Below are 26,972 nucleotides of genomic sequence, written 5' to 3'. Positions count from 1 at the left end.
AAGTGTCAAGCTCCACCCAGGCCCAGATGCTCTTAGATGCTCAGGTTGGGGCTCTGCCACCCCGGAGCTCCTCCCTCGCTTTGTGCCCCAACCCCAGGCCTGCAGGGCAGCCAGGTGGACAGGATGGCCTGGCCCTGAACAGACACAGCAGGGTGACCGCCTGCTGCTCACTGTTTCATCCTACAGAGAACGAGGCAGAAAGGGCAGATTTTGGGCAGACCAAAACCCTAGTTTATTTCAGCGTCAGCAACATCTCAGCCATCACAAAAATAAACTCTACCAAGGGCGACAGAAGTCTCTACAGCGAGGCTAAGGGCTCAGCCGCCAGGCGGCGAGCCTCGGGGCGCGTGGTGGGCACTGCCCGGGCAATAAGTTAGGAAGCAGCAGGGCTGGTGGCCGTGGCAGGTGTGGGCCGGGCCTTCACTTCTGGGCAGGCACGAGGTCATCGATGGCCTGGCCCTGCTCCAGCCGCTGCTCCATCTCGATGAGCAGCTTCACGCCGTCCACCACCATCTGCACCAGCTCCACCTCGGAGAAGCCCAGGCGGTCGGCATTGGAGATGTCAAAGACCCCGCCCACAGCGGCGGTGTCCACGCCCCCTGGGGAGACAACCCAACCCGGTAGGCAGGGCTGAAGCGGTGCCACCCCAGGGGGAGGGAACTGCTGGCGGACCCTGCCCTACGCACCTGTGCCTCGCTTCTGGAGCCGCAGCCTCTTGAGCACTTCCGGGAACTTCTCGTGCTTGCCCAGGTGGGGCAGCTTGATGTGCACACCTGCCCGCAGCCCTGTGCCCAGGTTGGACGGGCAGGTGAGGATGTAGCCCAGGTGAGGGTTCCACATGAACTCGAAGTTCTTAGACTTGAAGAGCGTTTCAATCTGGAGGTGGAGAAGACGGTGTGAGAGGCGAGGCCTGTGCAGGGAGACACCCCTCCCCTGAGGGACCAGCTGGGCCTGAACTCAGGGGCCTGGCCCTGCCCTCTCCCCGGCACCGAAGGCCCCCGAAGCCCCCCGAAGCCCAAGTCGTGCCAGCTCCAGTGCAGCGGGGGGGCCCCGCCCGACCTGGGTGAGGCCGTTGCAGAAGCGGGTGAACACTTCCTTCATGTTGCCCCCCTTCTGCATGGAGATGACCCGCAGGTGGTCCTCCTCGTTGATCCACACCAGGAAGGTCTTGTTGTCGTTATGCCTGGGGGAGGAGGCACATCACAGAGGAACACTCCAGGGGGTCCCCAGGCCTAAGGAGTCTCACAAGTCTCTGAGGTGTTCTTTGGGGGGGCCCAGTAGGGAGACCAGGATGCCTTGGGAAGGGTTCAGAAAGCCCTGAGCTGCCCCTGACCTGCCAGTCATGTTCCTGGGGGTGGCCGCTGAGGGGGGCAGGGTGCCCACCTAGGAGGTGAAGGCAGGCAGGAGGCTGTAAGCCTCCCCACCCCCACTGGCAGGCGGCTGCGTCATCCAGCACCTGACAGAGTCCCGGAGGAGGGGTCAGGAAGCGGGTGAGAAGGAAAACAAGAAGCTCCAGGTCCCAAGAGGCGGGTGGAAAGGAGAAGCCAGCACGATCTGTCCCCCACCTCCAAGATCCAGAGGAGGCGGCCTCCACCAGCCGCGCCGTGCGCTCACTTGGGCGTTCAAGGTCACCTGCGAGGAGGCCTGGGCCGCACCCACAGGCCCCAGAAGCGCGGCCCCTCCCTCTTCCTCAGAGGCGTCGGCGAGCGCGGGCGGAGCAGGGGGGAGGGGAGGCCCGAGGAGGGTGGGGAGGGCACGCACCAGATGCCGCGGGCGTCCGGCCAGTCCCGGGCCATGCCCGAGGCCAGCAGCAGGGGCGACACGGGCTTGTCGAAGAGGAAGTGGTCGTCGATGAGCTGCTGCTGCTCCGCCTCGGTCATGCTCCGGAGCGCGAAGTACCTGCCGGCCAGGTCGCCCTCCAGGCTGGACAGGGCTGCGGAGAGGCTCGCTCAGGGGTCCCGCCGCCGGCACGCGCCCGCCACCTCCCCGCGTGCGCCCAGCCCTGTGGGAAGCCTAGTCCACGCGCTCCTGGCGGCGGTCCGAGGTGGTGACCTCGCTGGGCTCCACGCCGCTATCAGTCCCTTGGGAAACCGGACCGCGTTTGCAGATAAGGGCGCGCGGCGGTTCGGGTGACCGGTAAACAAGGCAGGAGCCCGGGGCGGGGACCCCTACCTTCCACGGCGAGCTTCTCGATGGCGCGGCGCTCCCCGCGGCTGCAGTGCGGCGGAAGGCAGAAGCCGCGGATGCTCCGGCCGGTGCGCACCCGCGAGCTCAGCACGTAGTTGGGGTCCAGGTCATCGCCGCCCTGCGGGTGGAGTGGAGGTGAGCGCCGGGACACCCCCAGCCCAACCCGCCCCCGGGCCGCCCCGCACCTGCAGATTGTCAGGGTTGAGGTCGGTCTTGTGCTCGTCACTCGGCTTGTAGCCGCCATGTCGGTCCTCGATGATGGGGTCGAAGAGGTCCTTGAACACCTCGTACGACTCCTCGTCGCCCGCCACGCAGCCCACGGTCATGATGTACGGGTGGCCTGGGGGGGGGCAGAACGGGGACAGTGACGTCACTGCCAGGCCTGAGTCAACCGCTGAACACGATGCAGCTGCGCACAGAGAAGGGGCGCGGAGACCCCGGCCCCGGGGACGTCCTGCGGGTGAGGCGCTGGCACCCTGGCCCCGGGGCTGGGCCGCCCGTACCCGGGTTGTCCACTCCAGTCTGGATGACGTCGTCCAGTGTGAAGCCGCTCGGCGTGCTCTTGGCGCGCAGCTCGGCGTACAGCTCAGGGGTCAGCACCTTGGCCATGTGGTTGTTGTGGCTGCTGAGGTCGGGGAACTCGTCCTCCGCCGGGAAGCGCAGCTTCAGCGCGTTGTGGCTGTTGGAGAAGGGCATGGCGGCGGCGGGCTGCGGGAGACGCTGGCATCAGCAGGGCCCGGCTCACCAGGCCTCCCAAGGACCTGCAGACCACCAGCGCCCCGCGGCCCTGGCCCCCAATCAACCCAGGACGCGCGTCCAAGGCCAGTGTGGTCCGCGGCGCACGCGCAGGGGGCAACTGCACCGCCCAGGACCCCGGCCCTGCGGGCGCATCCACTCCGGCCGGCCCCCCACCCCTGTCGTGCCCAAAGCGCATGATGTCGCGGTCCCCACGCCCGTCTGTGCACCACGCCCCCGCCCGGGCACCCAACGCAGCTGCGGTCCCGGTCCTCGGGCCCACTCACCCGGCGACCAGTGGTGCAAGGAGCGCTCGTTCCTTCCACAGCTCTGGAGCGGCGCAGGAGAACAGCGGCTGCTCGGCGCTCCCGGGGCTCTTAAGGGACCCAACGCAGGCCGCCCATTGGCCGCTATTTATAGCCCATTCATTCCATTGGCCCGCGCTGCAGGGTGGTGTCGCCCCTTTGTCCGCCGCCCGTCGCCCCAGACCAACCCCCCCCTGGCCACCCACCTTAAGGACCCCGCTATTCGGGACCCAGCACAGTCCGCCTACCCCACCAGTCGCCAGCCTCTGGACCCCGTGGTAGGAACCTCAACCCCCTGGACATCCTGGAGTTCTCCCTGGCCCGCCTCTGGGCGGGAAACTGAGGCAGGAGAGCCACCGGGCACTTGAGGACTTAAGGATTCTCGGGCTGTTCTACATCCTGGATTCCCCCACTTCGCTCCTCCCGCCAGTCCCCACGGCGGCGGGGGGGGGGGGGTGCGGGGGGCGGGCTAGAGCGTCCTGGGCTGCCGCAGCAGTTCCTGACCCCACCCCCCTCCTCACACCCCAACTGGTTCCCAGAAGCCGACCTTCTTCAAGGTGCCCGCAGGCATCTCCTGGGCGATCTTGGTGCAGAGTGAAAGGCAACCAGAGGCGCAGTCTGGCTGTGGCCCAGCCCCAGGCACCCATGATGCCTTGACCTTGGGCAAGTCCCTGAGAGCTCTTGGGAGTCCGAGCCAGAGTTCCCCGGGCCGTGCTTCTGCTGGTATTTGCCGCCCAGAGAGGCTGCTGGTGAGTGCTCAGTCTCAGTCTGCAGACCCCCGCCCAGGGCCCTCTCCTCAGGGGACACGTTCAACCTCACCACCCCGCCCCCAAAGGCAGTCAGCCCAGACGCTGGCTAGCAAAACCTCGAGGAAACACAAACAAACAGTAAGTATGTGTGAGATTTGAAAACCACTGAAAGTAAGAATCACACAAATGTAAACGACAAGACTCCACCTTCCACTCCCCCCAACACGCCCAGATTATCCAAACTGAGAGAGATTGACAGCAGCCAGTGCTGGCTGTGGGTGGATGGGGGGGGGGGGCAGGCATCCGCCACTGTGGATTGCTACATCCTTTTTGGAAAGTGATTTGGCAGTATCTATTGGAATTTAGAATGTCTGCACTCCATGACCCTGTGATCCCACTTCTAGGAATTCAGCCTGTAGAAAGCATCTAGCCTCGAGTCTCTCTGCAGACAGACAGATGCACACCGGAAAACACTCGCACAAAACAGCACAGACATGACCCGATGCCCATCGCCTGGACACCAGCCAGGGGCAGGGAAGCCTGCTCCTAGTGTGGGATACTATACAGCTGTTTTTAAAAAGTGTCCCTTGGGTGGCTCAGTTGGTTGAGGATCACCATTTCCTGCACCAAAAGGTTGGGGGTTCAAAAAATTAAAAAAAGGAACCACATCGCTTCTGTGGTTCCTGTCCACCATACGTAGCTCTGAGAATAAAGCAAGAAAGGAGAGCCCTTATCTGCATGCATATGTAACAAAACCCTCCTGGGCCTGCACCGGGAGTGAGCGCTGCCTGCAGCAGGGTGAGCGCACAGTGGGCCTGCACGCAGCCCAGGGAACGACACACCAGTGGGAGGAGATGGCGGGGCTGGGAGCAGCGGGCAGGGCCGGGGAGCCCGGTGGGTCGGCCGGCACATCCCTCCCCTGCCCGTGTGGGCAGCAAAGGGTGTGGAGTCTTGTTCGCTGTCCCTGTGGTGACCGCAGAGGGCACTCCTGGCTCTCTCCCCCTGACCCCCGCTCCTTGGCAGGCTTTGGCCTGTCCCCAGTCAGCATTTTGGGTTTTCTTTACCCCCCCTTTTTTTTTTTTTTTTTTGTAAAAAGGCAAATGGTCCAGGCTAGTGGAACAGCAGGTGCCTTTAAGCCATGAATCCCTGCAGTCTGTGCCCCCGCAGCCCTTTCCCCCAATTTTAGAAATGTCTGCGGCCACCCTCCCCACCCCCGAAGGCCTGATGGGCTCAAGTTTCTGTTTCTGGGAACCGGAGCTGCTGGCTCCTGGGACTGACTTGACTTTCAGACCCCAACAGGGGCGGTCACTCAGAGCTTCCTCTTTGTCTTCAGCCTCTGGGCTTCTCAGAAGGCCGCCCCTCCACCCCCACCTTCAGGCCACCGAGGACCTGGCCGTGTTGGGGGCTGGGGAGAGGGAAGGTCCACACTGGAGAGGAGGGTCCGGAGGCCTGGGGCTGCCCTGGCCAAGGTCGGGCCCTGGGGATGTCCTGCCTGGGTCCTGGCACTCTCCTCAGCCTTCCGAGGTGGGTGTTTTGTCCCTGTTTTACAAATAAGCAAAGGGGAGATCAGAAAGTGGTGACGGGGGCCAGGTCAGAGGTGCAGCGATCTCTCAGGTTACCGCAGGCCCTGGAGTGGCTGGCCCTGGGGTAACCTGCCCGGGCCCACCCTGCAGACCTCTGGCAGGCCAACCGGGGCTGTACTCAGACTGACAGCAACGGTGGTCAACAGCTACGATGCAGGAAGCGGAGGAGGCCTTTGAGGCATGTAGACCCGAATGTCCTGGTGAGGCCCCGTCCCAGGCAGTGGCTGTCTGGGAGCCAGGGTGGTCCCAGAGCAGGGCAGCCAGGGGCCGGTGCCGGAAGGGTGCTTCTGGCTGGCCTGGCTGCCATCCGGACCCTCCATTTTCCCCGGGGCCCGCAGAAGCTGGTTTGGTGGCGTCTAGGAGAGAAGCTGGGTGACATCACCTGGCCAGTTTACGGTCCTCAGAAATCACACCTGCCCTGGAGAGGGAGGGGAGCCTCAAAGGAGTCCCTGGCCTTTCATCCGCCACTCAGCAGGGCTGGCAGAGGTGGGCTAGGTGCAAGGGCCGGGCTGGGGACCGGGGGCCACCCTTGGAGTCAGAGGCAGCTGCTGCTTCCTCCTTCTGCCCTGCCCTGAGCTCTGCAGACCCGGAGGGGAAGCTGGCTGTGGTCAGGAGGGCGGGGCTGCCTTGAAGTCCCCAAGCACAGTGCTAGGCTGGGCTGGCCAGAGAGGAGGGTCCTCATGTCACATGACCCCTGCCAGGGATGTGGGCAGGGCAGCCACCCCATGGGCATCCTGAGCTTCTCCTTTTCCTCCAGGGTGACCTTGACCGTTTCCTCTTGCTTGTTTCCACTTTCCTTCAAATCCTCCATTCGTCCTCTGCAGCCAAATTTACTGGTGTTTGTTTTTTGTTTTTAAGGTTTTACTTATTACTTAGAGAGAGGGCAAGGAGACAGGGAGAGAAACGAGGCCTGCCTCCCGGGCTCGTGCTCTGACCAGGAATTGGACCAGCGGCTTCATTTGTGGGACAACACCCATGCCAGCCAGGGCCAGGTTTACTGGCTTTAAATCCCAATTCCACTTTGGCCACATTGACTGTGTGACCTTAGGAAATGACTCAACCTCCCTGAGCCTTAGTTCTCCATCTGTAAAGTGGCCCCTCACAGGGCTGCGGACAGGAGTCCAGGCAGTGACACTCCGCGGGGCTCATGTGGCATCAGTCACTGTTAGGGGAGTCCCAAGACACAAACTGGGCCCTGGGCAATCAGCTGAGGCCTGGGGGAGGCCAGTGCAGATGGGCAGCTCTGGAAGGCTACCTGGAGGAGGGGGCAACAGAGGAGCTGGTCAGCCAGTAACTGCCAAAATGGGAAGTTGGAACCTCAGGAAACCACTGCGCAGTCATGCAGCCCTAATTTAGACTTCATGGGCGCCCTGCCTGGGCTCCACACCACAGCTGAGCGGCCGGGAAAAGAGGAACCCCGCACCTAGAGAAGTGGAAAATCAAGATCTCCCCAGGGAGCAATTAGGGGTGGTTCAGGCCCAGTGTCACCTGAGGGGGGGGGCTGGGTGAAGCCGAGTCTCCTGGAACAGAGGTTACAGAGGTGTGGATAGGGCTGGGTTGTCGCACATGTTGAGAGCAGGCGGCAGGGAGGCCATGCTACAGCCACCCAGGCATCTGGTGGCCGGAGTGCTGGCCCCACAGGTACATGAACCCACAGAGGGCAGGAGGCACCGAAAGCCTCTCACCTTCTGACCCCGGGGCTCCCAGACCCAGGCCCAGCTGGGCCAAGGGCACAGAAAGGCTGAGGTAAGGCACCTGGGTCTCCACCATGGACTCCCAGGCACCCATGGCAAGGGCCACAGACTGGCCAGTCCTGGCCCCAGGGGAGGGGCTGGCTCTGCAGAGGCCTGGCCACTCCCATTTTACCAGGCTGGAGCAGCTGGGCCTTCAAAGTGTGGTCTAGGGTCATTGCTAACTGGCCCTGAGTTAAGGTTGCAGGCTAAGCCCCAGGATAGCGGGGTGGACTGGCGCTTCTCTAATCGAGGTCTCCAGTCCCAGGGCTAACAGGACAAGCTCTGGCTGCAGAAAGCTGAGTGCCCCAGGCAGACAGTCTGGGGCCCCTCTCCCTGCACTCCGCCCCTCACTTCCCACAGGAGCCAGCTAGGAATCCGCCTTGCTGAGATACTCAGGAGAGCCTCACCTTCCCTTTTTCTGCCCCTCCCCCAGCCCCCGGCTCCATCCCCACTGAGCCCACAATGCGCCCAGGTCCCAGTTCATCCAGCTCTCCTTGCACCCTGGGCCCTAAGGGAACCCAGCGCCGCCTTCCTCCGGTAAGCAGCTTTCGCCCTCCGAGGCTGTGGCCCTGCGGGACAGGCCTGGGAGGAAGCCACTTCGCAGACGCCGCCAAACCCCTAATCTCCTGCGGCCTCGCTGACCCCAGCCAAAGCCTTCTGGGACGACCCTCTGCCCTGCGACCCTCTTCCATGTTCTGGAAGGCACCCCGGAGCCCAGTCAGGGGTGTTGTAGAGTGTTTTGCAGTGACAAAGCGTCCACGAAAAGGGTCCTCCTGGGGGCAGCAGGCGGCGGGCCGGCCGGCTGGCCCTTGGCTGCAGGGCTGCCCAGGTCCCTGCCTGGTCGCAGCTGCGGCGGTCGGCTCTGGAGATCGTGGGATGTCCTGCGGCTCTCCAAGAGGCTCTCCCAGCGGCTAGTGTCAACTCAGGAAAAGCACGCCTGCGACCTGGGGGGGGGGGGGGCCCGCGCGCGGCGAGGCGCCGTGACGTCATCAGTAGGCGCCGCGCCGGAGGCGGAAGAGCTGCAGCCGCGGTACCCCAGCCACGTGCGGAGCCTCCCCGGCTGTAGTTGGTCAGGCAGTGCAGGTGGGACTCCGGGGGGCCACGCGGCTGTGTGCGGGCCGGGGGCGCCCGGCGGACCTGGTGCGTCCCTCAGCCTCCCAGCCCGGTGCAAGCTTAGCCTGGCCTGCTCCCCCTCTGCACGGGTCGGGCCGGTGCATCAGTTTTAAGTCCGCCAGACGTCCCCACCCCTCGCCTCTCCTGCATCCCCCTGCCACCATCCGCCCAGAAGCCCGCCTTGGGGGAGGTTGGGGTGAGGAGTTTTCTTTTGAATCTAACCTGGAGCCGAGGTGGCTTCTCACGACCGGAGAATGGGTGCCAGGCCCCAGGAGAAGGGCGATGAGGGCGTCAGGTCCTGACTTTATGGGAAATCTTGCTGTTGCCTGACCCCCATCTCTCCATCTGTGATTTGGGCTGATGGCTTGTGCCTCATGACCCAGACCAAGAAGGGCTTCAAATGCCGATCCTGTTCAGCCCTACTAGGCTCCCCAGGTGGACTGAGCCAGGGCTTGAGCCAGCCACCCCACCCCCACCCCATGGCTCAGGATCTGAGAGCCACCAGGCACATCCCGCCTCCCGGCTCCTCCACATGCTCATGACCCTCTACCTCCTCCCAAGGCCTCGGCACCACCGGACAGCAGCACCATGAGCTTCGTGGCTTACGAAGAGCTGATCAAAGAGGGCGACACGGCCATCTTGTCGCTGGGCCACGGGGCAATGATGGCGGTGCGAGTGCAGCGTGGGGCACAGACCCAAACCCGGCACGGTGTCCTGCGGCACTCAGTGGACCTCATCGGCCGCCCTTTTGGCTCCAAGGTGACCTGTGGCCGAGGCGGCTGGGTATACGTGCTGCACCCCACGCCTGAGCTCTGGACACTGAACCTGCCGCACCGCACCCAGATCCTCTACTCCACAGACATCGCCCTGCTCACCATGATGCTGGAGCTGCGGCCCGGCTCTGTGGTCTGTGAGTCCGGTGAGTTCCTCGGTGCTGCCTTGGAAGTTGACAGGAAGGCGGAGGTCAGCCCCAGTGTTCGGGCAAGGTCCAGCAGGCCCTTCCTGAAGACAGGCATGCTACTCGGTCTCTGTTTTAACGGGACTATTTTGGGGAGCTCACTGCAGGGACGGAGGGCAGAATTAAGGAAGCCGGTCAGGTGGCTGGCGCTGTAATCTGAGAGTCGATGGGATCTGACCAAGGATGGGTCCGAACGAGGTGACCCTGGCTGGGGCCACTGTGTTGCTTGGTGCTGACCGCCATTCCCTAGCCCTGTGATGCAGGCAGAGGGTGGCTGGCCCAGTGTCACAGACTGCTGCGAGAGGGGGCCCCAGGCCAGGGCTACTTGGAGGTGCTCAGGGTGCACGGGGAGCCTGCCCCATGCACATCCCCAACCAGTGCCAGTGTCACGGAGCCCAGGCACTGGGATGGTCGAGGGTGGACGCTGCAGCCTGGCCAAGAACAGCCCAGGCTTAGTCGCCCCAGCTTCCCAGATGTTCCTTATGGGCAGACAGCTGGGGTCAGGAGTCGCGAGGAGTCCCCAGCGCCACTGCTGCCAGCTTTCCAAGGGCCAGCGGCCACCCTGTCCCTCTCTGGACCGCATTCTCTCCATGTGGATGGTTGGATGGTCCTTGCTGCCCAGCCAAACACTTCAAACGGGAAAGAGTCAGACGCAGGCCGAGGCTTTGGGCCAGGAGTGGGTGGGCTGGGCACAGGCCAAGTCCTCAGCATGAGGGCCCAGGGTGCCGGTGGCAGGTGGGCAGCAGAGCACAGGCGGTTCCAGCCCATCCCCTGCTGCGCCTACAGTCAGTGGGCACGCTCTGGGCCCCTCTGGTGCGCTGGCTCTCCTCTAGGGACCGGAGGCACAGCCCTGGACAAGACAGACCCGATTTCTGCTTCTCGGTGGGACTGTTTCTGCTTGAGGCTCGGGAGACAGGGTTGTGCGTTTGGGGCACTCAGAGCAGGGTCCCTGCAGCTCTGGCGGTCAGGGGAGACCTGTCTGCAGAGGGACACTGAATTGGAGATGAGAAGGAGGAGGTATCTGTCAAGAGCCAAAGGTGAATGTCACCCTGAGGGGAAGCACATGGAGGCCCCTGGTGAGGGGCACACAGAGGCCAGCATGGCAGGAGGGAGCCTCGAGGCCGGGGAGGGAGCGGCCCGGGCTCAGAGCATCATTAGGAGTCTGACTCCACTCCTCGTGGAGAGGGAACTCGGCCGGGTTGTGCGGAGAGAGCCAGCCTGGTCCGATGGGGCTGTGGGGGCGATTGCAGAGTCAGGAGGGAGGGGCCCAGGCGGACTTGGCAGGCAGGTGGGGACAAGACAAGTCGTGGGTCCCAGAGAGATGTGGAAGAAGTTCCTGGTGGATCAGATGTGGGTGGGAGAGGAGAGAGTCTAGGGCGCCTCACAGCGTCTGCTGAGCAGTGGGTGTGGTGGGTGGGGTTGGGGAAGGCTTGGCAGGGAGTGGACTTGCCGTCAAATCTGGCCGCGCTGTGCACTGAGCTATGCACTTGTCAGTGCCGAGCTCTGGGTGTCGCAGGGAGGTGGCGAGTGTGCAGGGGGTGCTGGGTAGGAGTCAAGTGGAGGAATGTGGCTCTGGGGAGTCGCCATGAAGTAGGCGGCAGCTACGGCTGTAGGGTGAGGGGAGGTCAGGGGGTGGGTGGGGGACCCAGGCCCCAGCCAGGCGCTGCAGGACAGGGAGCCCAGCAGAGGGGCAGCTGTGCGGCAAGGAGAGGAGCTCCGTGACAAGCTGGTGTCATGGTGCCCGGAGGGGCAGCAAGGCAAGGGCAGAGGAGGCTGGGGGACAGAGAGATGGACCAGCCTGAGTGGGCATGAGCTCAGAGACTTGGGGACGAGCCTCCGTGTGGAAGGCGATGGGACAGACCCAGGCCACTTTGCTCTGAGCAGACACTGTGGAGCCTTGGGCCAGTCCCAGCCTCTGGCAGAACCCAGTCTCCAGGTCCGCGCAGTGGGGTTTGCTCTCGTGCTGGTTCTGGGCAGGGCAGACACGTGGTCAACTCCTGCTTGCCCACCCCAGCCCAAGGCCAGAGGGCAGCCAGGCTGAGCGGTGGCACTGGTACCCAGGGCTGGCTGGCCCTGCGGGCTCTCTGTGGGTCACTCGGGGCTCTCAGGGTTGTTTCCTGGGTGGACCCAGGAGTCCTGCCCGACACCCGTCCTGTCCCCCAGGCACTGGCAGTGGTTCCGTGTCCCACGCCATCATCCGCACCATCGCGCCCACGGGCCACCTGCACACGGTGGAGTTCCACCAGCAGCGGGCAGAGAAGGCTCGGGAGGAGTTCCAGGAGCACCGCGTGGGCCGCTGGGTGACTGTTCACAACCAGGATGTGTGCCGAAGCGGCTTCGGCGTGAGCCACGAGGCTGACGCTGTCTTCCTGGACATCCCGTCGCCTTGGGAGGCCGTGGGCCACGCCTGGGACGCCCTCAAGGTTGAAGGTGAGTGGGATTCTGGAGGGGGCGTGCCCTGGGCCCTGAGCCGGACCTGGCCGCACGGCATGGGGCCCGAGCAAGGGGTCCCATGGGCTGGCTGGGCAGCCTCGGGGGGAGCCAGTGGGGGCTGCCAGTGGGGGCTAGAGGAAGCAGTTATGTGAGAACGGGGCCCCAGCTGGGCGCCTGCTGGGTGGGAATGTCTGGAGCCCTGGGGAGTGTGGCAGCCCCTCCTGTGGGGGAGGCAGCCCTGTGTAGCAGGGTGTGCCAGAGGCCAGAGGTCAGCCCCTGACCCCAGCAGTTCCCTGCAGAGTCGCCCCTCCCCCCAGCCAGGAGCCAGGCAAGCTGGCCCCTTTTAGGGAAGAAGTTGGTGCAGAGGCGGAAAGCGGGCTCGGAGCCAGCAAGGCACTGGCTGGGCTCTGGGTCTTTCCCTTTTCTGGAGAAGGAGCCGATCGGGCAGCAGCCCCCTCCCAGCAGCTGGGCCTGCACTCAGGCGGGGTGGGGAGGGGCTGCCCTTTGGAGAGGCAGATGCCCGGTGGCTCCTACAGCAAGGCAGTGGCCAGCGGGTCCCCTGCCAGCTGTCTCAGGCTCGCTCTGGCCTCCCAGGTCTCTGGGCTCTGCCGAGGGGGCCGGGGAAGGGGTAGCCCTGACTCCCCCGCATCTCCGCCCTCCCCAGCTTTGCCCTGATACCAGTGCCCCTCCCTGCCCACTGCTCTGTGGACACTGGCGGGTGCAGGTCCCAGTTCCAGAGAGGCCAGAGCTGGCTGCCCAGCGTCCCCCTGCTGTGCACTGAGACTCCCCCCTGCTGAGACCCCACACTGGTCGCTGGCTGTGGTGCCGTGTGTCTGCTGTGCCCATCCTCCTTGTCCCTTTCAGCCCCTGCTCTGGGCCCTTTTTCCCTCTGGATCTGCTTGTTCTGGCCCCAGAGATTCTTGACTCACTCTCTCGTGGGGCCGGCGTCTCCCAGCAGTTTCCAGCAGCCCCCCCCCCCCCCGCTGCTGCACGAGCCCAGCCTAGTGAGGTGCGGTTTCTCCTCTCTGGACCTCGGGCTGGCCAGCAGCCTCAGACCCTTGCCTGCTGGGGCCTCAGTTTCCCTGGCAAGGTACACAGGGGCAGGGTCCCCCCTCTTGAGGGTGACACCGTCTCCTCTCTGGGCTGGTGTCCAGCTACACAGGCCTCCTCTGAGCCCAGACCACCCTGCATCCCTGGCGGGTCAGGGCTGCGGTGACCTCACCTCACAGGCCCTCGAGGGCTTGCCGGGTCACACCCCTTCCTTGCCCTGGTGTCCCAAACTTTCCCTGCCAATGTCGGGACCTGGGCTGGCTCTGGACAAGGCTGAGGGGCATGGTGGGCACCCCCACTTCGTCGCTCTCAGCCTTGGGGCCCAGCTCAGAGCAGGCACCTCCAGTTCTAGGAGCCGGTGACAGCCTCTAATTTCCCTGTGACGGCAGTGCCCCCACCCCGCCCCCGCCTGTGCCTGCGTGTGTGGTTAGAGACACGTGGTGAGGGATCTGTGTGGCAAAAGCTGTTGTGGGCCCAGCATGCCTGCGGCTGCCACGTCAAGACCCCACCTGACCCCAACCCAGCTTTTGCCCTGACCCCTGACCCCAGCTCTCTGTGGCTGAGTGAGCCCACTGCCAGCCCCAGGGCCTGGCCCAGCATCCACTGTCCTCACTCTCACTGGGTTTGTTTTTTCACCAGCACCCCCACCTAGAAGGGTGGAGGGGTGCACCTCCCGGCCACACACACCCGTCCCGAGGAGGCCGCCCCGCAGGCCAGGTGCTGGCAGGCTCCCTGCCCTGACGCCCTGCCCCGCCCCCTGCAGGTGGGCGCTTCTGCTCCTTCTCGCCCTGCATCGAGCAGGTGCAGCGCACGTGCCAGGCGCTGGCGGCCCGAGGCTTCCTGGAGCTGAGCACGCTGGAGGTGCTGCCGCAGCTGTACAACGTGCGCACAGTCAGCCTGCCGGCGCCGGACCTGGGGGCCGCCCCCGGCCCCGACGCCGGCCCCTTCCGCAGCGGCACGCCCATGAAGGAGGCGGTGGGCCACACTGGCTACCTGACCTTTGCCACCAAGACCCCTGACTAGTGGGCTACGCACCAGGAGACCCAGGCAGGAAGGCGCAGCCTGCCGCAGGCCACCTTGTGTGGGCAGTGGACGCCGCCGCACCCATGTGTCGACGGGCAGTGGGGTGGGGCGGGGCGGGGGCTGGAGGCCTCCTAGGTGGCTGAAGGGGGTAGCCGGCCCCAGGCCTCCGGTCCCCAGGGAGGGAGGCCTCTGCCCCGTCTCCTCTCCTGCTCATTGCCATGTGAAGTCCCCACGACCATAAGGTTTTCCAAGTGCTGAAGCCCAGGGGTGCGGGTGGTGGGGCCCAGGTCTCACCCCTTCCCAGGTGGCCCCGCACAGGGAGGGAGGTGGGGGAGCAAAGACTCAAGGAAGAGGGCGGGGGGTTGGTGCTGCCATGGTCCCCAGACCCCCAAGGCCCAGCTGCCACACCAGTTCTGTAGACCAGCCCGTCTCCGGGTCAGCCCTGCCCTGGCCTCTCCGCCACCATCCCAGGTGCTGGCGGGGCCAGGCTGGCCCAGCGCCCAGGGAGAGGGGACCCTGCTACGCTCCCTGCTGCCCAACCTGCTCCTGAGGGGGAGGGCGGCTGCCTTCCCTCCAGTCCAAGGAGCGGCCCTGCCTACCTGCCTCATGTGCCCCCCCCCTCCTGCTCTGTGCTGTGGGGCTGGGGTCCCTGCCCGCCACTGTGCATGAAGGGCCTCTGCCTCCCCACATAGGCCGGGAAGCCCAGGGCACGGTGCCTGCGAGGGGTTGGCCCTGACTGTGCCTGGTGCAGAAATAAACACTGTGGCCCTGCGTGCCGACTGGTTTCTGGGGTCCCAAGAGGCTAGAGCCCCGCCCCAATTGCCGCACCCAGGCAGGACCCTGGTGTGCACAGCCCTCCTGCCGCTGGTCCTCTGGTCCCACGACAAGCGCCCCAGGGCTCCAGACTGCAGGGCCAGGTCTTAGCCACCCGGAACAAAGGAGCAAGTGTGTGGCCACCCCCATCAGGCTGCAAAAAGGGCCACTTGTCCCTGGGGTGGGTGAGGGAGAAGGGAGCAAGTGGAGTGTGGCCCTTGGGCCCCAGAGCTCTGGGTGCCCTGCTGCCTCCCGCGTCCCCTGACGGGCCCCAAGACCTGTTACTCTGGCCCGCGGCCACCCCGGGGTGTTGTTGGTCCTTGGAGAGGTGCCAAGCGAGGCAGGCCTGCGGGAGGCCCCGTCTCCCTGTGTCAGTGTCCCCAGGCTAGGTGGCTTCCCTGCTCCCCTCCCCTGTGCAGCCTCCTGGGAAGACCTTTGTCCACTTTTGTTCCCTCAGGGTCTCTCAGAGTCCCTGGAACCAGTAGTCCTGCCCCAGGGCTCCCACCCCCACTTTCAGGGCCTGCCCTGACCGTGGACCAAATGGCTGGCCTAGGGGACGGAGGAGGGATTTGGCCTCGCCCTGGCCTTTGGGCGAGGCCTGCGGCGTGTCCGCTGCTGGCAGGCTTTCCAGGGCCTACAGAGCACCAGGCCGGCCCCCCGTGCACCCTTCAGGGCCCCTCTCAACCTTGTCTCCGCACCGCCCACTCCGGGGCAGGGGCATCCTGCTCTGTACCCACAGGCCTCGGGCTGGCTCACGGGGCTGCCAGCCTGCAGGCTGAGGAGGGGGCCCAGCTATACCCAGTTCTGCAGGTGGAGCCTGATGCCCGGAGAGGCAGAGCCAGTGAGTGACCAGTTGTCACACCAGTCACCGAATCAACCCCCTGGGGCTGGTCACAGGGCAAGGACTCAGCCGGCAACTCCCCTGCCTGTCCAGACACTCGGAGGCCCTCAGTTTTCCCTTGGAAATCCCCACACCCTGCCCTGTGCCGCCCCGCCCCCTCCCTGCCCCTGCTGAATAGCCGAGGCATGTGGTGCAACTCTCTGGGGCCCTCGGGGCCCCAGGCCAGGGTCCCACCCCAGCGCCTGGCTTGAAGTCCAGGACACCAGCTCCCGCCACCTCCCCCAGGAAGCCCCACCCAGCCTGGCCTGTCTTCCTCAGCCCTGGTGCTGGATGCTGGTCCTCCCTGATCTGAGCCTGTCTGTCATCCAGGCCGCGTGCCTGCTGCCTCTGGCTGGTGGGCAGATGGGCTCCTACCCCACCCGAGTCCACTGCACAGGTGGGGAGACAGGCCCAGAGGAGGTTCCGCTACGGGTCCAGGCCGCCACACCCCCGCCCACCCAGACCTCCCAGATCAGAGGCCCCTGCCCAGCATGTCCCCCTAGGGTGTGGCCCAGGCCAGAACGGGGAGAGATTCCTGCTGTCACGTAGGTAGGCTCAGAAGAGGGTGCTATGCAGGGCCCGGAGGGGATTGTGGACGGTGGAAGAGGGTGAGCAGGCCTTCGGAGGCCGGGGCAGGCAGGCGGCAGAGACCGACAGGCGGCAGAGACCTCGGACCAGCAGGAGAAGCCCCCGCCGCCTGCCCTGCTTGCAAGGCCACGAAGCACAGGCTGGTCACCGGGCCCAGGGCTGCCCTGCCCAGGGGCCATTAGGCTTACTGCCAGCCAGATCATGTCCTTGTTTCCCCTCGGGGCTCCCGATGCACTCCAGGGGAAGTGTGCTGTTGGGGTCTGGATGTGCCTAGTCCTCCGGACTCGGGCAGTGGGAGTGAGACGAGCACCCTAAATGCCTGAGCCCCTGCACCCTGGGTCCGGCAGGTCAGGGCAGCCTTGGCTGAGGGGCTCCCCGGGACCAGGCAGTCAGGTGGGAGCAGCGCAGGGGAGGGGTCGGGCCCTGGGCCTGGAGGGGTTACAGACAGTCAGGGAGGCCTCCTCACCAGGAGGTGGCCCCTGCAGTCACAAGAGGAGGGTGACAGCCAGGCCACACTCTGCCCTGGGGGGGGGGGGCAGGATGTGAGCCAGTGAGGGCCTTGGGCCTGCCTGGGTCACTGCTCCCCTCTGGCAGGGTTGGGCCAGAGAGAGATGAAGTGCCACATCAGTCACAGGCGTGCTCACGGGCTGTCCCCAGTTGTCACCTTTAGTGGGGCTGCTGCCACCTGCTCCTCAGGAGCCCCTCACTCTGCATAGCAGATTCCAAGGCCAGAATTTGGGGGCCGCTTCTGGGTCCATCTGACACTGCCTTTTGTGCTTTGAGGCACTTGAATAGCTTTTTGCCTCGGGTGTTTGAATAGCTCATGGGGAGAGAGGACCGGATGTGGGGACTTCTGGCAAACGCAGGTCATCTGGTCACTGTGTTTAGTTAATTGCATAATAAAGCCACGAACGGGGAGCCTCCGGCTGCGGGGGGGGGCGCTGTGGCTGACCTCCACAGCTCCCGGGGCTCTGCGTCTGCGCGCCCTCCCCACAGACGTGCTGCATAACAAGCACCCCCCCCCCACTTCCGAAAATCATCTCAGACGCCTGAGGCAGCCGCCGGCTCCTCTGGGGCCTGTGGCCTGGCGGCTCTTGGCCGACCTCAGCCAAGCCCGTTCACAAGTGGGGATAGAGATGAAGTGTTCCCCTCCAGAGAGTCGGGCACACCCTCTCATGTTCTCCACACGCCAAGGGTGAGGCCGGTCATGGGGCCATTTTCAAGCCGTTGCTCACATGGCCCAACCTCGAGGCAGGGCCTGGGGAGACCTGAGGTTTTAGGGCGGGGCCCGTGGCCATAGGCACAGGGGCGGGGCGCAGTGGCAGCGAGTGAGGTGCAGAGCGGGTCCCCAGCAGGAGGGAAGGGACTGCAGGGCCCGGCCGGCCGGCCAGCCTGGCCGCCGTCCCTGGGCTGCGTCTCTGTGCCCAGCTGAGGGCATTTCAAAGTCAGGCTGCCTGCGGAGGGCGGCATCAGCCGGAGGGAATTACTCAGCTCCCACCAGGCCAAGAATAGCTCGGAACTGGGTCACTCTAACCAAGCGTTCTGGTCACAGCCTCCAGCCTTTGAGGATAATCGGCTTCCTCCCCGACATCTGTCCCTTTAAAGAGGGGCAGGCCAGGAGTGGGCACAGTGTCCCCATGTTGGAGACAGGGACAGGGAGGGGAGTGTGTTTCACCGCTGTCCTTCCGTCCCTCCTCCTGCTTCCTTTGTTCTCCTGCCCCTGCCCGGCAGGCACCCCCCGTCCTGCCCGCCTGGCTCACTGGGACCACCAGCCCCCACACATGGGCCAGGTGGGGTCGCGCCCCAGGAGGTGAGGCGAGCTGGCCTGCCTCAGCCCGGACGGTGGAGCGCCCTCCCACCAACGCCCCCCTCCGACCTTGCCCTCCATGTGCCCTCCACATGCCCTCCAACACCCCAGGCCCCCTCCTCTGAGTCCCTCCTGCGTGCTCCTTCCTCTGAGGGCAGATCGAGGCGGTGGTGGGAGTGGGCCAGCCTGCCTCTCCGAGGCCCCCCCCCCCTCCGGACCCGAAGCCCTGTTGCCAGGCCGCCTCTCCTTCCCACACCGACCACACGGGGAGTTGCGGCCCTTCCCTCCCCACAATGTCTCCCGTGGGTCCGCCCCAGCGCTGGGCACAGGGCAACCCTGTTGGTCCTGCCCTCGGCCCTGGGACCCTTCTGGCAGCCCGCCCCACACGGCCAGCAGGACTGAGGGTCCAGAGCCCCAGGACAGAAAGCCTGCGTCCTGGGACTCAATGTGGAGCCGGGTCCCTGGCTGCCTGACCTCAGACACTTGCGTTCGGAGGAGAAGAGATGCTCTGGCCTTTTGACAGGATCCAAAGCTCCGCCTCCCCCACTTCCTGTCTCCATAGCAACATCACAGTGCACCCTCCCCTGTGCGCGGTTTGCCAAGCCGGCGGCAGGCAGCAGGCGGTTCTCTGTCCTGGCCTTGAGGCCTCTGCTGGCCACCCTCGTGGCCCACGGTGCAGCCCCAGATGTGACCCCGGCTGGGTGCTGCCAGGTGCCCGCCCTGCACAGGGTTCTTGGTGCCGCAGTAATGGGACAGCTCACCTGCCGGCTTCTCTCCCTCCCAGGGACCTGAGAGCTGTACTTGGGTGGGGTCCCTGGATGGCGGTGCCCCCTTTCCAGGGGGCTACTTAGGAGGCAGAACCTGGGCCCCCTCCCAGACCTCCTGATCAGAAAGTGCATGTTAAGTGCATTCTCCCAGAGGGCTCGAGCATCAAAGTGAGAAGCAGAGAAAGGCCTGGTCAGCTGGTCTGTGTCCATCTCCACCACTCGAAAGCCCGGAGCAGCTGCCGCCTGTTAGGAGTGTCCCTGTCATTCCCTGCTGCTCTTTCCTGATGTCTTACCCCCCAGGTAGCCTGAGGGGGTGATGTCACGGGTCCTTGCAGCCCACTTGACCTTGTCACCTGGGTACACTGCTACCAAGTGGCCCATCAGGATGCCAAAGCCATGCTTTCGACAGTGTAGCGGCCACCACCCACCCAGCGGCGTCGTCTCTGCCACACTTGTCCCAGGAGCTGTTTGGGGCTCTTTGATCTTTACAAACCCAGAACTGTTCCAGGTGACAGACCGACCCACTCCTCAGCCTTCTCCACAGGCACATTCATGACGGGCGGGCTCTGCAAATGGGTCACCTGGCTGCCCAGTGACATGTGGTTCTCTGCCCCAGAGCAGCTGATTTGGCGCCTGGGGGTGGGGCAGCCCCGCGGTCACCGCCAGGGGGACCAGAGCCTCTCAGGTGTCTTCTTTCCTTCCTTTGATTTCATGAAACAAAACACACCTTTATGAACTCAAGCGGCTCGGTCGGGACTCTGGGAACCTGCGGCACTATCTGTGCTGTTGTTCATCAGAACTGAAACCCCCTCCGTTTGGTGGTGGCCTTTGCTGGGGTCCCCCCGCCCCTCTCTCAAGGAGCCATTGTGTCCCCTGGGGGGCTCCATCTCACAGGTGCCCAGGACCCAGGTCTCGAGCAAGCCAAGGTGCTGGGCCCTGATCTGAGCACACACCACATGTTTTCTTCGAGAACCTGGGACAGTACAGACACGAATGGGTTTGCTGAGGGCCCGTCGGGTGGGCAGAGAGGCGGCCTGGGAGCACCTATGTGACCTTTTAAAGGGTAGAAGGGTGTTGACTTGCTCAAAGGGAAAATGCCCGAGGCCACTGCAATAGTGGCTCTTCGGGGAAGCAGTCAGTCAGAAATCCCTGCCCTGCCTGGCGGGGGGGTCACTTCTCCAGCCTCCCCCCGCTAGGGCACCGGGCACCCTGGGGCGGGGCCGGGTGTGTCCGGTTCTCTGGCTGGGTACGAGGGGCAGCAGGTTCTGAGGGGCAGGTGGCCTGTCCTGGCCCTCCACGGGTGCAACAGTCAGCCGGCCAGTCGCTGCTCCCCCAGGCACGATGGCCACCGACTCGGGGGCGTTGGCCTCAGTGGAGGACGGGCCTCCAAGGTGCCCCCAGGACCCCAGTTTTGGGAGGCAGCCCCTCTTCTGGACTCTGCACTCCAGACAGCCACCCTGTCTTCGTTTTGCAGACCCTCCTGGCAGCCCTGTCGCCACCCTTGCCCTGCCGACCCCCGCAGGCTGTCCTGGCCCAGCGCCTCCGAAAAACAGCTCCAACTCCGTCCACTGCCGTTTAACTCGCGGACAGCGCGGTCTGGCAGGCGCGGCCTGGCAGGCGCGGAGCCCGCCGCCCTTCCCAGTCCCTGCCCCGCAGGCCCCAGGCTGCCTCCGGCGCCTGCTCTTCCGCCTGCGGAGAGGGCATATCAGGCAGGGGCGTGGGGCACGGACGGCGCCCGGCCGAACGCAGGCTCCGCCCGGGGACCCGACCCAGAGCCCGACGGCACCAGCGGACGCGGCGGGCGGGGCGCGGGTGGTGCCCGGAATGCCACGTGGGGGGCGGCCGGCTGCGGCCACCCAGGCTTGTTGCTAGGCTACCAGCACAATGGCCCTTCCCGGCAGCAGGCAGGCGGAGGGAGCCGCGTCTCGGCCGGGAGGAGGGGCCCAGGCTGCCCAGCCCCCACCCTGGGACACCCGGGGCCCTGCCCTCCCCAACGGCCTATCCGCCTGCCTGGCCTCGCTGCGTCCAGCTCCCTCGACTCCCGCGCAAAGCGCGGGGCTCTCAGGGGCCGGGCAGAGCGGGGAGGTTGGGCGGGATTCCAGCCCTCCGCTACCCCCGCCCCGCAGGCCCCAGCCCCGCGCCTTCCGTGTCCAGCCTGGCCTGTTTGTCTGGGACCAGTGCCCCACTTCCTCGCTCTGCGGAAAGACTGCCAGGGCGGCCGCTGGCGGGGGAGGGCTCAGGGCTGGCGTTCCCGCCCCCCCCAGACCGTCACCAGGCCTTTGCCCTGCCCCCTTCCATGGCCCCCTACCCTGACGAGGCCTCCCTCACTGGGGTGTTCGAAGCACCCCCACAGCCCTGAGCATCCCCCCGCCCCCGAGGCCTGTCTCTGACCTCACCACGGTGAGGACCCTCACCGCAGTGCCCAGGGTCCCAGCTAAACTCCATGTTCTTTTCCACCAGGAACGTATCCAAACCCACTCCGTCCGGGGCGGAGCCAGCAGGTGCTGGTCTGTGCAGCCAGGGAAGCAGCACAGCCCCCAGGCCCCGCTGCGCCCCCTCCGTCCCCCAATGCAGGGCTTACAGCCCTGGGGGCTCCGACCCCCGCTGGGCTGGCCTGTTCCAGCGTGGGCCCTGCAGCCGGAGGCAGGTGCTGGCCTGACTGCTCCAGGGGGAAGGTTAGGAAAGCGGGGGGCTGCGCCTTTCTCACAGCCCCACCGCTGCAGCCCGGGGCTTTGGGGAAAGGACCTGTCCTCCCTGAGCCTCAGGCCCCCAACCCCGAGGAACAGGGCACCCACAGGGCTCGTGCCCCAGCTGGGCTCGTGCAAGGAGAAGTGCGTGGGGACACCTCACGGAACTCTCAACCCCCGACAAAGTGGGTGCTGCTGCCCAATTCATAGACAGTGGCCCAGAGAAAAGCCGGTGGGCAGCTGGCTTGGCCGAGGCCCCCAGCACCGCCCCCGCAGCACAGGCAGGGACACGCAGGCACACAGAGCACAGGAACACGAGTCCTGGGTCCAGGCAGACTCTAGTTTCAGCAGCTGACTCTGCAGCCCCCCTTCTCCTTCCCGTGGCCCCCACTTGCTTTCCTACCCCGGGTACCCAGACAACTGCACACAGACCCCCCCATGGGATGAGCCCTCACGGGGGCCCTGGGCCCAACGCAGGCTCTGGTGTGGGATCAGTCTGCCCCTCAGCAGGGACCGTCACTCATGAGGAGCAAGGCCAGAAAGGGGGGTGGCCCGTCCCCTCCCCCACTCCTCCCACTGTGGGGAAGGGGCCAGGGTTTCTCCTGGGCTGGAGAAGGAGGACAAAGAGGCAGCTGCCAGCGGGGCGGGGTGGGGGCCCGGGCCTTTGTGTGCCCAGCAGTGGACGGTGACCTCATCGCCCGCCAGAGAAGGGCCCTTTCTTCCCGAAGGCGGCCAGCCGTTGGGAATCCGCTTGGGGACAAAGCCACTGCCACTCGGGGGACCAGCATGTGGCCACCCCCTCACGGCATAAATTAGGGGGGGCTGTGGAGGGGGAGGGGTGGGTAGCTGCGTCTGGTGGGGGGGGGGCACACACGCACCTCAGTGACCCCCAGCCCCCACTCTCGGGGGCTGCTGCCCCTCCCCCTGCCTGGGCCACTCATTCATACACCCCGACTCCTTCACGCGTCCCTCACATGGGCCCTGGGCGCAGAGGGCCTGGCCGGTGAAGGAGCCAGCAGTTGGGTGTAGGGCGGGCGCTACCCTCTGGAGGGAAATGGGGACAGATGTGGGGGGGTCGCCACAACCCCCGGGCTCCAGGGTTGGGCTGGGCAAGGCGAGGGCGACTCAGCTGGCGGAGCGGGCTCTCCGACGCCCCAGTCTGTCCCCGTGGGGACCCCGAGGCCCAGCAGGAGCCCAGGCCTGAGCTCACACAGCAGCCCGGTGTGCTCCCCAGGTGCAGGCAGGAAGACATTTGGTTATCGAGCACGGTGTCAGGTGACAGCCACCCATGGGGCTAAGGACTTCCTGTGCGTCCCCAGGGCCCGGCGCTCCACAAAGGGTCCTCACAGCCTTGCTGGCCCTCAGCCCTCCCTCCTCAGGGAGCCTGCACCTAGGTGACCCCACATTAGACCCTCCCCGTCGGGGCAGCCCCGGGCGGCCAGTGGCAGCAGGGCCACATGGACATCACAGGTCCCCCAGAGACCTTGGAGCTGCCCCACAAATGTACCCGTCCCGTCCGGCGGCTTGCTCAGCCTCCCACTGGAGTCGAGGGTCTCTCTCCCCGGGGCCCTGGGCCGGGCAGGCTTCCTGCAGGAGGAGGCAGTGAGTGGGGAGCTGGTCCGCGCGGGCAGGCCAGGTCCATCTGGGAGACAGGCCCAGTGAGCCCAGGGGCCTTAGTGTCGGGCCCAAGGGGTCTCCTCCACAGAGTGGTTGTCTCCCAGCCCCGGCCAGGCCGATGACAGAGGCGAGAGGGTGTCCTGTGTGAAGAGCCCCCTGCCGTGGGCCCTGTTTCTTGAGGGGCTGTGCGGTCGGCTCAGGCTCCGTCCTCAGTGACCAGCCACCCTTGCCACCGGACTCTGTCCTGACTTGGGGGCTTTGGTCTGAGGCCTTTGGGTCACAGGTCCCTGTGGGTTACAGGGACTTCCAAGGCTTGCAGTCACCCAAGCAGCACAGAGAGCCCCAAGATTTCTGGGGTTGGAGACATCCACGGTGCCTGCCCGCTGGGTGCCAGGCATCTCTGCACCCCCTTTACGACTGAGGAAACACTCTCCGGGGCCTGGGCCAGCAACCTGGGTTGCAGGGGACCAGGAGGAGGCCCCAAGCTTGCAGGACACTAAGCCCCAAAGGCCAGGGCATGTGGGCCCAAAGAAGCCCAAAGGCCCTGCCCCCCGCCCACAGCAGGGAGCCGGGCCGGGGGCAGGGGTGTGTGTGTGTGTGTGTGTGTGTGTGTGTGTGTGTGGAGTAAGTAGGCCAGGGCTCTGTGCTGCGTTGCTATGGCCCCGCCAGCGCTGCTCTGCGGGCTTCCTCCCGGGCCTCGTTCCCAGGACGCCTGAGCACATGCCAGGCGTCCCCCCCACCCTGCTGGCCCCGTCCCCATCGGGGGCTGCTCCCAGGCTCCCAGCCCTTCGCTCCCCCAGGCCCCTTGCCCACCCACAGGCTAGCCAGGCATCACAGCAGGGCGTGTCCGTTTCACGTTGCCACACGCACACATACATGTGCATGCAGACACAACACACGTACACATTCATTCACACGTGCACACACACATGCACAGTATGCATGCACACCATATGTGGTGCTGGGTGAAGCTGCAGGAGCCCCTGCATTTCGTGTCTCCGAGGGCTTCCCGGACACCCTCCGGGGCGGAGGAGGGAGAGCAGGGGGAGGGGAGGTGCAGCCTGGAGCCGGCCTCAGAGGCCTGGGCCAGGACCGCCCAGCTGCTTTGTCTGTTTGCTGACTACAGGGAGAAGGCGGCTGCTCTGCAGGCCTGGGGTTTAGGGTCCGCACGGGCCTACAGGGAAGAGGTGAGGGTTCCCCTCTAGGAGGTGGGGGCCCCGCTGGCTGCTGCCACCCCCACCCCCAGGCTCCCTGTGCATCTCACTGAACTCAGTCTCACCACAAAGCTCGCTGCCCACGTCACAGATGGGGCCCAGAGACATGCTGGTGGGGAGTGACCATGGGGCTCACCCGAGTCTGGCCCTAGACTGATATCAAAGGGTGGAGCCTGAGCACTGGGGAGGGAGCTGCTGGAGAGCAGCGGTGAGCCCCCCCCCCCAGCTGTGCCCTGGGCTGCGCTGCTGGGCCCCAGGAGAGGAGGCTCAGCCATGGGCACCAGTGCCACCACCCCACCCCCATCCCACTCAGCTGCGGGGGCGGTGTGGGGCCAGCCTCCAGAGGCCTCCAGACGTGTCAGGGGCACCTCAGCTGTCCCCTGAGCTGTCCTGGCGCTGTGGACCCCTCTGTACAGTGTGGGGGCCCTGTCGGCCGGGGTGGGCCCTGGGAGGACTCTTAGAGGGACACTGAGGCTCAGAGAAGGACAGGACCTGGCAGGCTCCTTGAGCCCCAGGAGCAGCAGGGCAGCCACAGCCTCCCACCCACTGCCCACAGCAGCCTTCCTGCCCCGAGGGTCCAGGCTGCCCACATGCTGGGGCCCTGCCTTCTCTCCAGCTTCCCTAACTTTCTCAGCCCTGCTGCCCCAGACCCCAAAACATGGCAGCCCTAGGGGGCCCAGGGGCGGAGCATGGTCAGCCAGAGGGTCTGTCTAAGTCCAGAGCACCACAGAGCCTGCGGGTGCACTCCAGGCGGTGGCACTGGCAGTGATGTCGAATTTGGTGTGGGCGTGAGGTCGGGGGTCAGTTACCCAGGGGTGGGGATGAGGCTCCCTGGAGTTGGGGCCCAGCGCCCAGACCTCCCGGCCCCAGCCCATGCTTGTCACCCCACGTGGGCTGAGCTGGCCAGGGCCTGAGACTGGCCTGCTGGACACCAGGGCCAGGAGGGGCGAATTGGAATCTGTGACACCCACAGGGTTCACAGGGACTTCGGATTGTGGGCCGGCCCAGCAGAAGCGCACGCGCCGCTCCCGGGCAGGAGGTGCAGCCAGACCGCCGCGGCCACCTGGCCACCCTTGCGAAGCAGGTGCGCCCGGCAGGGGCCCAGGCGCGACAACTGCGCGTAGGCAGCCTGCCAGCTCCGAACTGCGCACTCCTCGCCCGGAGCTCCGCCAAGCCGGGCCGTGGGTGCCTCCTGGCGGCCGCTCGGAGACCCTGCAGACGGGCGGGGCGCAACCAGCCTGGAGACTTCAAGGTGGAGGTGCTTCGTGCTGAGGGCCCGCCCTCTCCCCGCTGGCGGGCAGGCCCCCCAACGCACTGAAACTCAGACAAGCCTCTTGGGGTCTCGTCTGGAGGGACTCCCTGGGGTACTCTGGGACGCTGGGGTACAGGCCTAGCACCTGGCCGACATCCAGGGCCAAAGTCACCAGGCCAGGCTTGCTAGGGCTGCTCGGGCCGGGGGAGGGGCTCCCCCAGGAGTGCCCGGTTCCAAAGGCCAGCGGACCCTGGCTCTCTGTTCTGGGGGTCTCTGGCCCAGCAACTCTGCCTCCCCAGGCGCCCAAAGCTCCTCCCGCAGCCAACGTGGCCCCGTGGCATCCTGCCCTCCGGCGGCAGAGTCAGGCTGGACACTTTCTGCAGACCACGTGGCCCCCCCATCGCAGGGCCGCCCCAATTGCCTTGTGGGTCCTAGAGCGCCTGCCCTTCCTTTGAGTGGCTGGGTCAGGGGTGAGGGGGCGGGACAGGAACCAGGGCTTCCCCGGGGAAGTGAGGCAGGCGGACCCAGCTGGCCTCTGAGCCCTGACTGTGAGAGGACAGCAGTGGGGTAGGGCTCAGGAGCCGAAAGGTCCTTCTGCCGATGACCCAGCCACTCACCATGACCTTGGGACGAGGACAAGATGGAGGCAAATTGTGTTTGTCAGACAGGGAGGGAGCCAGGGGCCTGGGGCCGGGGTGCTGGGTCAAGACCACCCCCACCATGAGGACTAGCTGGAGGACCCACTTCCCAGTTGTAATTCAAGACAGACTCGGGGCAGAGAAAGACGCTGGTGCAAGGCAGCCTTTCTGCTTCCCGTGAAAAGCGGTCCTGCCCTTTGGAGCTCAGGCCGCATTGATTCCATGAGGCCACAGCCTTTGCCTTGGGTGTGAAGGACCCCGTGTCAGCAGACAGAGCAGGGCCAGGCAGACCCCAGCCCAGGGGCTGCGGGGCTTAGGCCCGAGCTGTCTGCTGCTGTGCAGGCCCATGAGGGGCCTTCACGGGTTCCGGGCCTGGACTGCGCGGGAGGCGCTGGTGGCCGGGGGTCCCGTGTGGAAGCCGGGCTGGGTGGGGTTCGGCGCTCTCTGCGGCAGAGGACTCATCGACACAGGCTCCCGCCCAATCTCCACTACAAAGGGCAGCTGAAGGGTTTTAAAATTTCATTAAGTAATTCAGGTTATGCTAACATGTACATTCCTGAATGATCCTGAATATTTAAGACATACTATTAGGATAGCAACATGGTCAGTACAGAGGGGACAGGAACCAACATGCTGGAGTGACATGCCTTTGGCACACACCAGATTCGATGGCGACTATGTCTCCAGTTATTGTAAGTGCCCGATGAGTCAAAAGCGGAAAAGCTTTGCTTAAAAAAACCGTATGTAGAGGGTCAGTTTAGACCCTTAAAAACCAGGGGGAAATTGGCAGATGGATCAACCGAGGAAACCGGCGGAACTTCAACGTGCGGAATCATTGCG

The 26,972-nt window shown here is 65.4% G+C and overlaps 2 protein-coding genes across 7 annotated transcripts in view; one reads left to right on the top strand and one right to left on the bottom strand.

Annotated features, from left to right (window-relative positions):
• The window catches only part of MARK3 (microtubule affinity regulating kinase 3), a 124,715-nt gene extending 110,075 nt beyond the window's left edge, over positions 1–14,640 (top strand). For 2 of the 6 annotated variants that reach the window (XM_053666019.1, XM_037164233.2), the window contains 3 exons: positions 8,967–9,324; positions 11,527–11,793; positions 13,610–14,640. In XM_053666019.1, coding sequence (XP_053521994.1) covers positions 8,967–9,324; positions 11,527–11,793; positions 13,610–13,869 — 885 coding nt within the window. In that variant the 3' untranslated portion in view covers positions 13,870–14,640. Of the gene's footprint in view, positions 1–5,281; positions 5,501–8,293; positions 8,602–8,966; positions 9,325–11,526; positions 11,794–13,609 lie in introns of those variants that run through there. The other 4 variants (XM_037164240.2, XM_037164237.2, XM_037164239.2 and 1 more) reach the window with 4 other exon arrangements.
• On the bottom strand, positions 204–3,298 carry CKB (creatine kinase B). Its single transcript, XM_037164243.2, has 8 exons — positions 3,210–3,298; positions 2,691–2,895; positions 2,373–2,527; positions 2,173–2,305; positions 1,762–1,933; positions 1,060–1,183; positions 687–876; positions 204–599 (listed from the first exon to the last, which is right to left on the bottom strand). The coding sequence occupies exons 2-8, from the start codon at positions 2,881–2,883 to the stop codon at positions 421–423; spliced, it is 1,146 nt and encodes a 381-aa protein (XP_037020138.1). The 5' UTR covers positions 2,884–2,895; positions 3,210–3,298; the 3' UTR covers positions 204–420.
• Positions 14,641–26,972: the final 12,332 nt, after the last annotated feature.

Source organism: Artibeus jamaicensis, unplaced genomic scaffold, assembly GCF_021234435.1.
Source record: "Artibeus jamaicensis isolate MK-2021 breed Jamaican fruit bat unplaced genomic scaffold, CSHL_Jam_final contig_444, whole genome shotgun sequence".
Taxonomy (NCBI): domain Eukaryota; kingdom Metazoa; phylum Chordata; class Mammalia; order Chiroptera; family Phyllostomidae; genus Artibeus; species Artibeus jamaicensis.
Note: the sequence above shows the minus strand (reverse complement) of the source record. Positions and strands in the feature narration are given on the sequence as shown.

What these genes read in the sequence shown, in the direction of transcription:
- CKB (XM_037164243.2), bottom strand. Translation starts at nt 2,883, where the DNA reads ATGCCCTTCTCCAACAGCCACAACGCGCTGAAGCTGCGCTTCCCGGCG. An exon ending in TCAACCCTGACAATCTGCAG is followed by an intron (nt 2,306 to 2,372) that starts GTGCGGGGCGGC and finishes CTCCACCCGCAG; the next exon opens with GGCGGCGATGACCTGGACCC. An exon ending in CCGGACGCCCGCGGCATCTG is followed by an intron (nt 1,184 to 1,761) that starts GTGCGTGCCCTC and finishes CTCCTCCCCCAG; the next exon opens with GCATAACGACAACAAGACCT.